At 38.0% G+C, this 14,329-nt stretch overlaps 1 protein-coding gene across 1 annotated transcript in view; it reads left to right on the forward strand.

Moving 5' to 3' along the window:
* SNTB1 (syntrophin beta 1) overlaps window positions 1-8,707 on the forward strand; it is a 112,686-nt gene extending 103,979 nt beyond the window's left edge. The window contains exons 6-7 of the mRNA XM_072410685.1: window positions 2,790-2,980; window positions 4,206-8,707. Coding sequence (XP_072266786.1) covers window positions 2,790-2,980; window positions 4,206-4,298 — 284 coding nt within the window. The 3' untranslated portion in view covers window positions 4,299-8,707. The remainder of the gene's footprint in view (window positions 1-2,789; window positions 2,981-4,205) is intronic.
* Window positions 8,708-14,329: the final 5,622 nt, after the last annotated feature.

Here is a 14,329-nt window from a genome sequence, read left to right on the forward strand (position 1 = left end):
GCAGGAGACTCCCTGAAAACTATTCTTTGTGTTCCCTACACACAGAGAGCTTCCAGGGGTTAATCAGGTCTGCCATTAGACTTTGTCTGCAGCACCACCTACTGGTAAAACCTGGAATTTACATGTGACAGTAACTTTAGAATGTTCTTTATGAGAATGATTTGTGCTAAATAAAAAGCATTGTATCCTTTGCATATAGCACTTTTGTTTTTTGTTTTTGTTTTTGTGCCCTCCTTAATGTCATTTTGTAGTTCCATGAGCTAGGAGAAGGTTTCAGCAAAATCACATCAGAAAATGTAATTTCTTGTTGCCATCATCACAGAACACACAAGGGTTGTAGCTTTGCTTCTTTATAACTCATAGGACCAATAAACATCTATAAGTAAATGCTTTTATCCACCCGTAGCTGCTCTTGTTTTGTCTTGTTGAATTTCTCATTATTATATAGATTTTGTGTTACACATGATCCCTGTAGCTGTTTACTTACCATCAGAATTTTGACACGATGGCACCAAACACACAGATAACTGTATCAGTACCTACCATTATTTCCTTTACTGGCATCAGTGCATGGCAACATACATTTGCCCATTGCGGTCATTCTACATGGAATGGCTGTAGGTGAATGCAACTTCTTATCTAAAGATATTTAAAGGATTCAATGGTCACCAATAACAATAGAGTCAGCTTTTGCTGCAACATTCACCCTCCATATTTTTTTTTTTACTAGATCATTCAACTAACTTCTTTTGAGCCCAGATATTTCTGAACCCACCCAAAACAATTGGACTGGACTGTGAGATGAGAAGTGGCACAGTTATGAGCTTATTTCTTGCTTAGCATTCTCCTCCCAGCAGCATGCTTCTAATCAGCACTGGGACAGATTTGCTTCTTCATCTGTTTCCTACTCTTATACCTCATCGTTGCTGTACAGGAACTGCAAGAGGCTGATACCAGGTCAAATTAAGGCACTAACACTGCCTTCATTTATGGCCAATTCACACCAATATGTTGTGCTCGTGCAATGCACATTGCCGGCATTTTTGCCTTCTGGTCCCATTCATTTTGAATTTCTGATGAATGTGCAATGCAGGATATGCAGAATGCTAAAATATGGTACCAAAATGATAAATGCACCATATTAGTGCATGAGCCAGACAATTCTAGCTAATGAACTACCATGATGCAATGAATGAATCGCAGGTAATAATGCATTTGAATGTACAACGGTGGTATGAATGGGTCCTAGATGTAATAATGATTACAACTGCATTGATTTTTGTATCAGCTTAGCGTAGAGAAACACTTTAAGCCCCCAGGTACTGTTGTTTTGGAAGCTCACCATATTTGCACATTGCTCCATCAGAAACATCTGTGCAATGCCGGATCCATTCATGCACAATATACATGACCATGAACACGGCCTGCAAACATTTTTTTAGTGAATGCTAGGATAGTGAAAAGTCAGGAGATGTGTGATGCTGTGCAGATGTCATATTTATTATCTGTGTACTTGTCACAGCACTACACGGAAGGAATCGCTCCTTATCGCTGTAATGCCCAATCTCCTCCATAATGTTTGCCTATTAAACTGTGTGCCAGTTAACTGCACTCTTGACAGGAAGGAAGAATGGAGATTAATAATACAATTTATGAAATTTCAATGGTCTGGTTAACAGGTCTCTGCTATGGTGTTGTTGTCCTTAACTCTGAGCTGACATAAATAACCCCCTTTAACCTCCCTAGCGGTTCATTTCTTTCCGGGTTTATATGTCTAAAAGAGGTACATTGTTTTTCATGAAAATTTATTTTACAGTATAATATAATAGTATGAGTATAATAAAGTTTGAAACACAAAATCATGTAAAAACAATAAATTGAATAAATTAAAAAATACACATTATACTCAATATATATATATATATATATAAATATATATATATATATACTAATATATATACTGTATATATACTGTAAAATAAATGTTCTTGAAAACAATGTACTGCTTTTACACATATAAATCCAATGTATTGCATTCAATACAGTTATTTTGTATTGAATGTAATACAAATGGATTTTGAATTTCCCGCCCCGCCACTCATCGGGTGCAGAAGCAGGAATAAGGAAGAAGAAAGAAGACAGAGATCGCAGCAATGGATGGCGCAGGACGCCTGCGGATCAGGTAAGGGCTTTATTTACTAACCTTCCTATAGGTTTACATACCCCGAGTGTGACTCAGGGTTACCGCTTTTAGCAACTTTTTTCTACCCTCGGGGTCACACTCGGAGTTACCTTTAGGGAGGTTAAATCCGGTTATGAGTTCATTTACAAATCATTAAATCTATTTTAAAAACTGTTGGTTTAAATACATTAGAATGTTGTAATATCGGCCAATTATCTATCTTTGTGGACCACCTGAGAGGGAGAGGAGAACTTCTAGGAGCCAATCAGGCACTGCTACATTTCACAGTGTTGACTCATTAATGTGCTGCTAAACTTTCACCAAAATTATAAGTCAGGTCCTCTTGACTGCCCATGTCTGCATATTTGTCTTCACTGGGTTTAGTGGAAACCATGTGATCACAAGTTAAACTTCTTGAAGTTTTGTTGTAAGTTTTGTTTTCATTAAACCCCCGGCTGTTACTGAAAAGTTGGGTCACAATATGAGGCTGCCACCCGCCTTCGGCTTCTTCCCACCCAGCTTAAAAACATTTCTTGGGAGGATAGTGTAAGGTAATAGAATTCAGTACTGCTTGCCCTGATTTACATTTTGTCTCTTTGCCTTTCAGCGTGTACTTACAAGAACCAAGACTGTCGATTAGTGATCAATTATGAGCATGGCTTCTCTATCACAGCGCAGGCTCCTGACGGTACCTTTACTAAAATCTTGGCACAGTACCCGTATGAAAAACTAAAAATGTCTTCAGATGATGGAGTCAAAATGCTGTTTTTAGACTTTGGGAACAAGGACGGAGATATTGTAAGTGATGTTTAATTTTTTTGTATCTCAAGTCGTTAGCAGGGATAGACGCTGTTTTTTGCCCTAGGTTTATACTTGAATGAGAGATCCTTAAGATATGCCAGCACTTGTATATATTTTTTACATACCAAATTATTACACAGTATTTATATAGAGCCAACATATTACACAGCGCTGTACAAAGTCCATAGTCATGTCACTAACTGTCCCTTAAAGGAGCTCACAATCTAAGGTCCCTACCATAGTCATATATCATTACCACAGTCTAAAGCTCAATTTGGGGGAAAGCAAATAACCTAACTGCATGTTTTTGTAATGTGGGAGAAAACCTGAGTACTAGGGAGAAACCCACACAAACATGGGAGAACCTGCAAACTCCATGCAGATAGCACTAAACATGTTTTACTTTCTTACCCTAAAAGGCCTACCAAACCACTGGCAAGGGTGTAATGCTTATTATGTTTTTTTATAGGGCAGCATGTTGGCTCAGAGATTAGCACTCTGGCCTTTGCAGTGCTGGGTCCCAGGTTCGAATCTCGGCCAGGACACTATCTGCTTGTGTTGCAGGTTCTCCCTGTGTTTGCATGGGTTTCCCCTGGGTACTCCAGTTGCGTGCAGTTAGGTAATTGTCTCCCCCCCAAAAATTGTCCTTAGACTGTAATAATAACATATGACTATGGTAGGGGCATTAGATAGTGACACAGCTAGTAACATGACTATGGATGTTGTACAGCGCTGCATAATATGACGGCGCTACCTAAATACTGTGTAATAATAATTTTTATCAAGGTTGTAGGCAGGCTCTTGGGGTCCTCACTTACAATGCAGGACAGCAGGTTTCATTGGATGATATCAGAGAGCTGCAACTGGTCAGGCTAGAGCAGAAATATACAAGAGAAGAAGAACTGAAAGGAACAAGGCACAAGGGGAGCAAAAGTTCTTTTTGAGAATACCTTAGCTCAAAACAAGCATAACAGATGGAGCTCTTCGGTAAGGGAATTTGAGAGTTAACCCATAGACAGTACATGAACAATTTCTCTAGTGATTGTGAATTGTGTAAAAAAACTACCTTCAAGTAAACTTTATTGTGATGACTGGTGCTCATTGCAAAAATGTTGGGAAACCTATTTTCTTTTCTTCTTCTGTCTTACACTGAATATTTGACATTAACTGAAGTCACTCAGTGATTTTACTTTGCATAATCACCTTTCTTATGTCTTCACAGCAGTTGGATCTCCAGTGCTGCCCGAAACCCATCGTATTCATCATCCATTCCTTCCTTTCTGCGAAGATCACACGACTGGGACTGGTGGCATGATAATGGCACCTGAGGACATACAAGGACACAAGACTGTAGACAGCATGTACCTTAGCAGCACGTGTTGTGCAAATGGAGGCTCCTGGACTAATGGAGGTCGTTCTAGGACATGAACCCGATAGAAGAGACTCACACTAAAGCCATTGGATGCGACTGATAGATCTGTGTCACTCTGATGCACTTTACGTCTGACAGAAGCACAGAATGTTTATAGTTTATAGCAATCTGTTTGGATGGGAAGAGCACTTGGCTTGATTGTGCAACCGAGTGCTAATCTTTATAAGAAATCTTTCATTTTGGAATTAAAGCGTATGTATACCCAAAACATTTTTTTTTAAATTTTGAATAGAATGGGAAGAATTAGAATCCATATCATGGCTTTAACACTGTCTGTATCCCCACTTTGGCTTTTTCCTGTCGGTTTGACCTGGTGAGCATTGTCATCAGGATAGAAAGTGAAATCCGAAGTATTCATTATCACCAGAACAAAAGGCAAGGGAAACTCTTTGCATCTGATTAATTAAAGCTTTCCAAGGCTGGAGAGGATACACTTTCATCAGTGAAGCTGGGTGATCCAGCAAACTCGGAATGGATCTGGTCCAGAATTTAAAACAGTTGCTAGCAAATAGCGAATGACTATGAAGAAATCCATTCTAGGTTTGCTGGATTGCCCAGCTTATCTGATGAAAGTGTAAAAAAAAACAAGCCCTTTAAATGAGGATTGTTGTTCCAGTTACAAATGTCTAAGAGCATAACTCTTTATTTTATAGAGATTTACTCTACCTGTTGCGCCCCATGCAAAGTGAATAGAAATTCCCACAGTAGGTCCCAGATGCAAATATATTCTTAAGGTGTAATCCTTTTCCTACTCTGTTCAATACTTAACAAAAAAAAAAATCTTTTTTATAGTTATACATACACTTTAACACAAGGCCTTTAAGGAGCACTATAGCTAAAACAAAGAAATGTATACTATATGCATTATGTGGAAGAGCTCTGAGTAAACGTACACCAGCCCACACTTTTACAGAATACCAGGACAAGTCAGCTGATTCTTGCAAAATTTCACCCCACTATTATCACCAATCTGCCAGCGTTATTTATGGCTTGATAAAGCCTTCCCATTTCATCATCTCTGTTTTGTAAGTATTCCCTGAACATTTTCTAAATGCCTATCTCTAAGACCATTGGATAGGCACTTATTTAGAGAAACAAAACTCTTTGTAGTAAACTCTGTAGTGTCCTCTCATCAGTCCTATTCAATGCTGCTGCTAAAGCTGCTTAAATGTTGGCACTGTTGATAGTCCTATTAGAAAGAAGCCACACTTGGTTCTGCACCCCAAAATATTTTAAATTGTCAGGACTCTGCTGTATTCGCAGGGGCTTAGAAGAATTATGTAAAAGCCCTGTTTAGTTTTCCACCCAGTACAGTCTAGCAGGGTGCAGATAAAATCCTAATTTTCAGCTGCAATTACTATTTCAAATTACACTTCTTTTAAAACATCTAACATGCCAACTTGCCTTGAAAATGCTTGTTCTCTCACTCTAAAACTAGAATCTTAGAGATGAGAGATACATGTCTAATGTAAATTGCCTTTTTGAGGCTTCATTACACCTGTTTTGCCTTTTTTTGGACAATACAGTTCCTATTAGGGGTTGTTTAGGTAAAGCACCACATTTATAAAACATTCCATCTTCACAATACACTTAGTAGCCTAACCTCCCTCACCCTACGTAGTTACCTGAAAAGCAACACTTCTACAGATTGTAAATGTGAATTTGTAGCATGGTCGAAAAAGTTTTTTGTTTTTATTCAACTCTGGAGAACTATGACCCACCAAGAGTTTTTTTTAACTCTAAACTCTCCTGGTTTTGGTTGGACAGCCTTGGAACTGTCTATGTAAGTGGAACAGAGAAACACAGGTGTGGATTTTCCAAATTATGTACCTGGATATGTATCCATGTTGGGCCTTATGTAGAAAGGGGGTGGATCCATATTTTCATCTGGTACTGGTGTCTTTGTGACCAAGCTGTGTGTGCGCAGGGGTGGTGGGATGATGGCTCTATGTGCAAGCAGAAGCTTTCATTGCCACTTGGATCCACCAATTTAGCTAATTTCACTTTCTCCACAAAAATCCAACTCTAAGCTGAATCTTGCCCGCAGTGTGCATTGTAAGGCTATGTCTTACATGCTTGTATCTGCATTAGTCATCTTCCTTTTCACCCATTGTTCTTCCACGTAAAGCCACCTCTTTCCTGCTTCATCTATTTTTTACTGCACAGTCTTTCTAGTCCTCCGAACCTGATATCATTTATTATGGGAGTAGAGCAGGGGTGCCCACACTTTTTTGGCTTGCAAGCTACTTTTAAAATGTCCAAGTCAAAATGATCTACTAACAATAAAAACTTGGACTTAACTCCTGTGCTGTGGCTCCGCGATCTACTTGCGTTGTCTTTGCGATCTACCGGTAGATCTCAATCCACCTGTTGGGCACCCCTGGAGTAGAGAATCGATCATCCGTTGTATTATGAAGGGTGTGGCTTTGTTAAAAGGAGCAAGGAAAGTTAGAAAAGACATTGTGAAACATTGAGACATTCATTGTGAGTTATGGTCTTATGAGTTTTATTTTTTGTCATTCCAAAGCCAGGCTACAAGATTCTTTAGAAAGAAATTGCTCCATGTGGGCAAATAGTAAACAACACAATGCCATTATGTCTATTAAAAGGGCTAGATGGATGTGACAGGTGTATTTTACAGAATCATTTTGGAGTGAGGAATAGTTAAAAAACCTATTACCCTATTCATAATGAGAATTTAAGCAATGAATCACTCATTCCTGTCCATCATGGGGTTATAAATAAGTAATAGACAGATAAAGGTACTTACATTAGTTGTATTGAATGGGAAAAAAGCATTCCATATATGCTTCCCAAAAGTTCAAGGTATTCTCACAGGCTGCAGAAGAGCAGGGAACATGAGGAAGGACAGGTAGGGAAAGTATATGGAGGTCAGGGGATGCTCTTTCCATTGGCCCTGTCACTTCTATAGAGAATGTCTCCTTAAAATGCTTTTACTGATTGCCTTTAATGAACATGACCTCATTAATTGCTATTCTTCATATCTGCCTGGGGTACAGATGAAAGAACTGACCCTGGACAGTCTTTAGCAGAGCACTAACCATTTTTAAATTAGCAAACATTTTTCATAGTTAAACAATGGTACGTTCAGTCAGGTACGCACGGGAGGGTAATTAAACTTTCTGATCCATAATTAGTTAAGTAATAAAACAAATCTGATTTCCTCAGTTTTTTCCTTTTGCTACCAATGAAAGATTAGCAAATAGGCCCCAAGAATTACCTGTCAATATAAACAGGGTTTTCAGCCAACTACTTTCCTTTCTTCTGCATCTTCACTGCAGCTGTGCGATCATTTATTTTTTTTAATTTAGGTCCACAGCGTGCATCAGTACCCTGCACACAGAAAATGCAAATTTTAATTGAGTAAGGAGCTCTTTTCACAAGAAAATACTTTAGGGGATGTGCAGCTCTCAACCATCATTACACTTAACATGATTTGCTTAAACTCTTCCCTTGTACTCCAGCTTTATTTACAATACAGTTAACTAAAAAATCCCAAAACGAATAATGACAACCCTTACTGCAATTCCCGTAGCAGGTGAGTGTAGCTGGCAACCCAGACTCATTATTTTTACTAATGGATCCATCTAAAACGTATGCATCACATTTGGACACACTGACCTGTATATAAACTAGTGCAGAAACTCATGTCAACTGATCAGAAATCATTTTCATGGACATGTAGAAAAATGGTTGGCTTTGTTCCTAGGAATACCTGCCTACTGCTGCTTAAAAAAACCTCCTAATAATATTTTCTCTTTTATTCATTACTCATTGATTTTTAGGAAATATACAAGTTTTTATTTTTTTTTTTTAAAGGAACTCCAACCACATTTTTAAAATGTGTTTCTTACTTTTGGATTGAGCAAGAAAAATGCCTTAATCATGTTTGATTGCCATCTTTATCCCTACAGAAAAGATTCCCCTCCATATTTTCTAGTGTCACTGACAGTAAAAGTGTGGGGAATCAAAGTCAAGGACGAAAACAGGAGTAGAACCCTGAAAGAGGTAATTTCCCTACTCTATCCAGAGCTAATAAAATGCTGTTTGGGGTTCCGGTTAACGGACTTGTTTATTTTCTTAACAGCCAAACCTCCGCTGTCTCCATTACTCTTGTAAGAAGAATGCGACTAATAATTATTTTACTAGATTTTGATCCTTAAAAGAAAACTTTTTATGAAATAATATTGTAATTTTATTGGTAAATAAAACTTTTTTTTCTTGGAAATGATTGTAAATAAAAAATTGAGACAAATAAAATTAGATATTCATATTGGTCTTGTATTTACTTAATCAGCGTATAATGACTTATTTAGAACAGTGGCAGTAGAATGGTCAAGTCTCATTAATCAAGTCTTACCCTTTTTTATTTTGTTACACTTTTATAGTTAGATCAGTTTGTCCTATTATTGTATACATTCGCTGACTTACTACTTCTGCTAGAAGCTGTATGAAACATCCCCCATGCTTTGATCCTAAATTTCAATGGAAATGCTGCTGGTTATTCACACAAGAAACCAGACTACATGCTAGTTACACAGTGAGCGGTGCCCCTTTTGGATGGAAGTTGATATTGTAGATAGGGGCTACCAATAGACCTCATTCTCAGATTTTTAGGAAACTGAGTAGCCCATTCAATCATGGCAATCCTTTTTATCTGTTACCTCCTAAAACTCTAAAACGGAACCTTCACCACTAGAGCCAATAGGATCTTCAAACTCATGATTTTTGTTATTACCATTTGAGAAGAAACAGAAATATTTGCTTAAATGGTTTGCTACATCCAGGCCACTGGCTGAGATTTAAATGTCCTTTGCCGGGCAACAGATTTTTTTACAGCAAAGAATTAAAATACCTTGTGATGGCAGCATCATGGACAGTCAGACTACTGCTCTCACAAAACATTGTCTTGGGTCTTTAACATTCCAACAAGCCTCCTGCACTGTACTTCCATTACAACACAGTACAACACTGGGTACAACACCAACAAATTTTTACGATATCCCCCAGTAGCTACCAATAATTCTAACAGGCTTCCACATCCCAAATCATAATAATTACAAAAGTAAAAAGAGGGTAAGGACTTTTTAGGCATCAATCAGAGATACGATATACTCATTGTTAACAGGCAAGCAAGATTTTATTAAGCAATCATATATCAAATATAGTCCTTTTGACACGTCACAGAAAATTGAACTCTTCCTCAGGAAATAATTGGGACATAATCCCAGCTAGACAACACAGTACCAGTCAAAGTAGTCCTTACACAAGGCGGGAGCAAGACGGGCAAGCAACCTCAGAATCGCTTCAAAAATCTTCCACAATTCAGGTAAGAGAGAACCACTCCCATACCTTAAGTTGTCTCTCCAAAGAGCTAAAATCTACATTAGTCTTCTCTCAGCATTAGCTGGGGATAATCCATGGTGGATGCCCAAAAAGTCCTCTTTTTCTTTTTGTAATGTTGCTAACATCTCATGAGCATTCATGTTAATTGAATCACATTGTAAGGGGAATGTCCAACCGAGAACAACCCAGATTGCTGCATTGAGTGTGAGTGCAGCGTTCTAACTCCAGCTTGGAAACTGTTATACAGTATCAAAATGTAGATCATTCAGTAAGTGGGCTTTATCTATAGGTCACTTACCTGTAAAAATCTAAATCTACAGGACTTGAGTCAGGGAGGTAAAGAATGACTTTAAATTGACTTCCCTGATCTTTATACATGCTTGGTGCTATGTGTTCTGTAAATCTTTTCTCACTCATTGCCTTTCTCAGTCATTGCCTTTGGATCCCACTACCAGTATTTCCTCGAGGAATTACAAATGGGACAAATTCAGGCCAGTAGAGTTGTCCAGGAACTTTGCAGCTTCTACAGTTCCTGCAAGCCAAATAAGTTGAAGAACAAAATACATTTACTTTTGTTAACATGCTTATTATGGTTAAAAGAAAGTTTGTGAACACCTGACTGTCACACACACATAAATGTTTATAGGTGATCCAATTTCAAAACAATAAACTGATGTGCCCTCCACCACACCTTGCAGCTATAATAATCTAACTCATCAAGGAAAGCTTTTCTCAGGATATTGAAGTGTGACTGTAAAATCTGTACCAGTTTAGCCCAACGTTCATTTGTGAGATTAGATACTGTTGTTAGATGAAAAGAACTTTAAAATTGGAATTCATCCAAAGTAGGGTTGAGGTCAGGGTTCTGTGTGAGTCACTAAAGTTCCTCCACACCAAACTCATGAACCCATGTCCTTATGTAACTGGCACAGTCCTGCTGGAACAGGAAAGGGTCTTCCTAAAATTGGTGCTACAAGGTTGGAATCACAATTGTTTGCCATGTCTATTTTTCTATATTAGGTACTTTTACCAATCCATGTCATATTTGTTCAGGCAGATGCTGCTGAAACCTATTTTCTGTCTGCTATACCTCCGGATTTTCTCCCCCTCCGTTTAGCACTGTTCCCCATGAAAGTGAAGCACTTTTGTGCTGTTATATGACATCTAATTAGTATTTAATATTTTCTCCTCCATAAATATATTTTTGGAAACGTTTATTGCCTCTTAAGAAACAACGGGATGTTTACTTTCTGTACAAAAATGGAATCATATAATGCTGGTGTAGAACGCCTGCTTTGTTTTTTGATGTATTAAAATATTGTACAATTCCGTGCAGGGGCAATGAAACACCAATTTACATATGAATAAAATATTTATTTCATGTTGATCCTTTAAACACCACTTTCCTCAAGCAAGCAGCACAAGAAAAGATTGTATATTAGAAAGATTGGGATAATAAGGGTTCACATTCCATTACATAGCATTGCATACAAAAGGAGAATTCGGAGAATTGAGGGAGGGAATGAGAAAATTGTTCATTAGAATTTTAGGATGGATTTAAAAATCCATTTAAGAATCAATTTAAAATCAAGGGGAGATCAGCACCCTCCTTCATTTCTGTTTTACAATGTTTAAAAAGGAATGAATTAATATTAAAAAATTAGTGATCAGGTTATCGCATCATTCCTTGCCTGGACATACAATGGGTTTATAGTTAGACAAATAGGCATTTTTTTTTTTTTTTAGTATGATCACACTACTTAAATTGTCCACAATTATTGACCACTAGTAATTGCATAAATCTGAAGTCTTTTGCTATTAATGGTGATTTTTATTCTCCATTGTTCACTTTTGGCAATAATTGTAGGTGATTTTAGTAGCATGATTGCACTTGCAAAAACCAACATTGTGTACCTAAGCTTTGTTATCCAATGCTATGGAGTTCTCTTTATAATATAATAAAGACAGCTTGTGATTGAGCTCTACTTCCGTTTCCTTTTTTTATAAATTGTATTTGAAGCCTGAAGCTGTCAGTGCACAGAGTGCATCTGTAAATCACATCGCAAGACAAATGAAAGATCCTTTTATTGATATATCCATGTAGTTCCTAAATCAAGCAATGCAATTATTAGAATGTAGATACAGGAATATACCTGTGGGTGACAAAAAGCACTTGACAAAAAAAAGGAACAAACAAGTATTTTTTAAAACAGTTTATGATCTACGGTGCTTCAGACAGCTGTTAGAATAGGTGATAGGATTTACATGCACAATACATTTTATGTCTAGATTAAAGGGAAGATAAACTGGAATTGATGGACAGCAGGAGATACTTTTGGGTGCACATGATTTAAATAGGACTAATTTAACAGGAGTAAATGTACGGTTTAAATCACCTTCACTCCTCAAACCAGCAGGTAGCTGATCAACACAAGAGGAAGGCCCGTACTTAAACATTTTAGGGATACTTTTATTCTTTACAGCAGTGCTTTTAAGATAAGGCTCACAAGTATATATGCCAAGATTTACAGACTACAATCTGAAGTTTACGAATATTATTAGTATACAGTATTTATATGGCACGGTCATATTGTGCAGCGCTGTACAAAGTCCATAGTCATGTGACTAGCTGTCCCTCAAAGGGGCTCACAATCTAATGTCCCTACTATAGGCATAGGTCTTTAATATAGTCTAAGGTCAATTTCAGGAAGCCAATTAACCGCGCAAACAACGGGAGAACCTGCAAACTCCATGTAGAAAGTGTCCTGGCTGAGATTTGAACCTGGGGCCGAATGCTCCAAAGGCCAGAGTGCTAACCTCTGAGCTAGGATTACACATTAACTGAGATCTCCTAAAAATAATATGTGGACTCTGCAATTTATTCTAGTACAAAGGTTAGGACTATTATTACTATGAACAGCTGAGCAGAGAAGACTTACATATTAGACACAATCTAGATAATTGAACATGTAATGGCAAAGAGATTTTTTTTTTTTTTGCTTTATCAGTGTTTAAAAGCAAACACCTGAATTGTTTTCCTCAGGAATATTGAAAGCACATCCTGCTAGTATACAGGGCAATAGTCGATATCCTATAGCAGCGGGGGAAGCAGCATATGGATGGCGCCATCCAACTGCATCAGAGAACAATTGTTACCAGACAGACTTATCGTTTCCAAGTGAATATATCGATCACAAAAAAGTAATGTTTCAGCATCAAGGCATGCTCAAGCAACCGATCAATTGGTAACAGATCTAGCCCAGCCAGTGTAAGGACTTGCGTACATGGGCTTCAGAAGTATGTTGAAGAAGGAAAGTGGTTTCTGGTTGCTTTTGCATTGACTTCCATGAGGAAAGACAGACAATTAGCTTGGACACAAAAGCCTATTTGTACTTATATAATAGGTATATATAAATATACCTATCCCAATCCACCGCCCCCCTGCTCAGATTTCCACCGACCAACATCCAAAGGGCCTCAGTCTTGTCTTTTGTTTCATATACATATACAGTACAGCCCCTTAGCCACCTATGGGGCCGTGTACCATGGCCGTAGAGGAGTCCAACAGATAGCTATGGGACTGTATTGTGCATGTGTGTCATCTATGGGCAAATGTAAGCACAAGCTGACACTGTGGCCCTTTTGAAAGTCTGTAAAAATGAAATCTGTGACCTGGAAATAATAGATTACATGTATTTTGTTCAAAATATGTCAAAAGTTTCTTTCAACATGTCAGGCTTTAGTGTTTCGCACTACATATTGCCACTCTTGAAAATGATCTGCAGACATCCATAATGGGCTTATCAGGTTTTTTTATGCCAAGTGTATGTATGCAAATTGATGTCGGAGTGTAACACTTTCAAGTACTTACTACAGAGATCACAGTAGTCACCTGATAATGCTTTATTGGCTCTGCCCTGTAAAGAAAGCACATCTTTGCTCAGGAATTGTTAAGGATCAGCAGGTACTTCCTGAACCGAGATGTCAGCTTAGACATGGCACACTTATGTAAATCTGGGGGTCTGCGCAGCTCCTGGCAATGTCTAGAAATCTTTGACACAGATCAGTCCCTGCTGCAAAGCAACTCGAACAAGGGATATGGAGAAAAATAGTTACTCCTACTCGCAGTAGCCTGATGGCATCTCAGCCTAGGCAAAGACAATAAACTGGAGCTCAAGGGCAGCTTTGTAAAAGTAAAAGGGTAAAGATTTTATTTAATATATATATATTTATGTATGTATATATATTGTTTAGCATACAGTGACAGGTCACAAAATGTGTTTATACAAAGTTGTAAACTTACTGAAACCCCAAAGATATACATTTGGATTCACAAGCTGTGAACAAAACATTTAAATACCACTGGTTACCTTTAACAAACTGTACATATATGGTGCAGCCACCTGAAATACCGAAAATCATAGCAAGAGTCGGTGTGACCCATGAGGGGTTAAACCCTGGCGCACTCCAAAGTAAACCGATGATATCTGGTAGGAAAACACAGAGCTCAGAGAGGCCGGAACCTTTTCAGTAGCAGAACACAATGC

The sequence above is a fragment of the Pyxicephalus adspersus genome, chromosome 5, assembly GCF_032062135.1.
Source record: "Pyxicephalus adspersus chromosome 5, UCB_Pads_2.0, whole genome shotgun sequence".
Taxonomy (NCBI): Eukaryota; Metazoa; Chordata; class Amphibia; order Anura; family Pyxicephalidae; genus Pyxicephalus; species Pyxicephalus adspersus.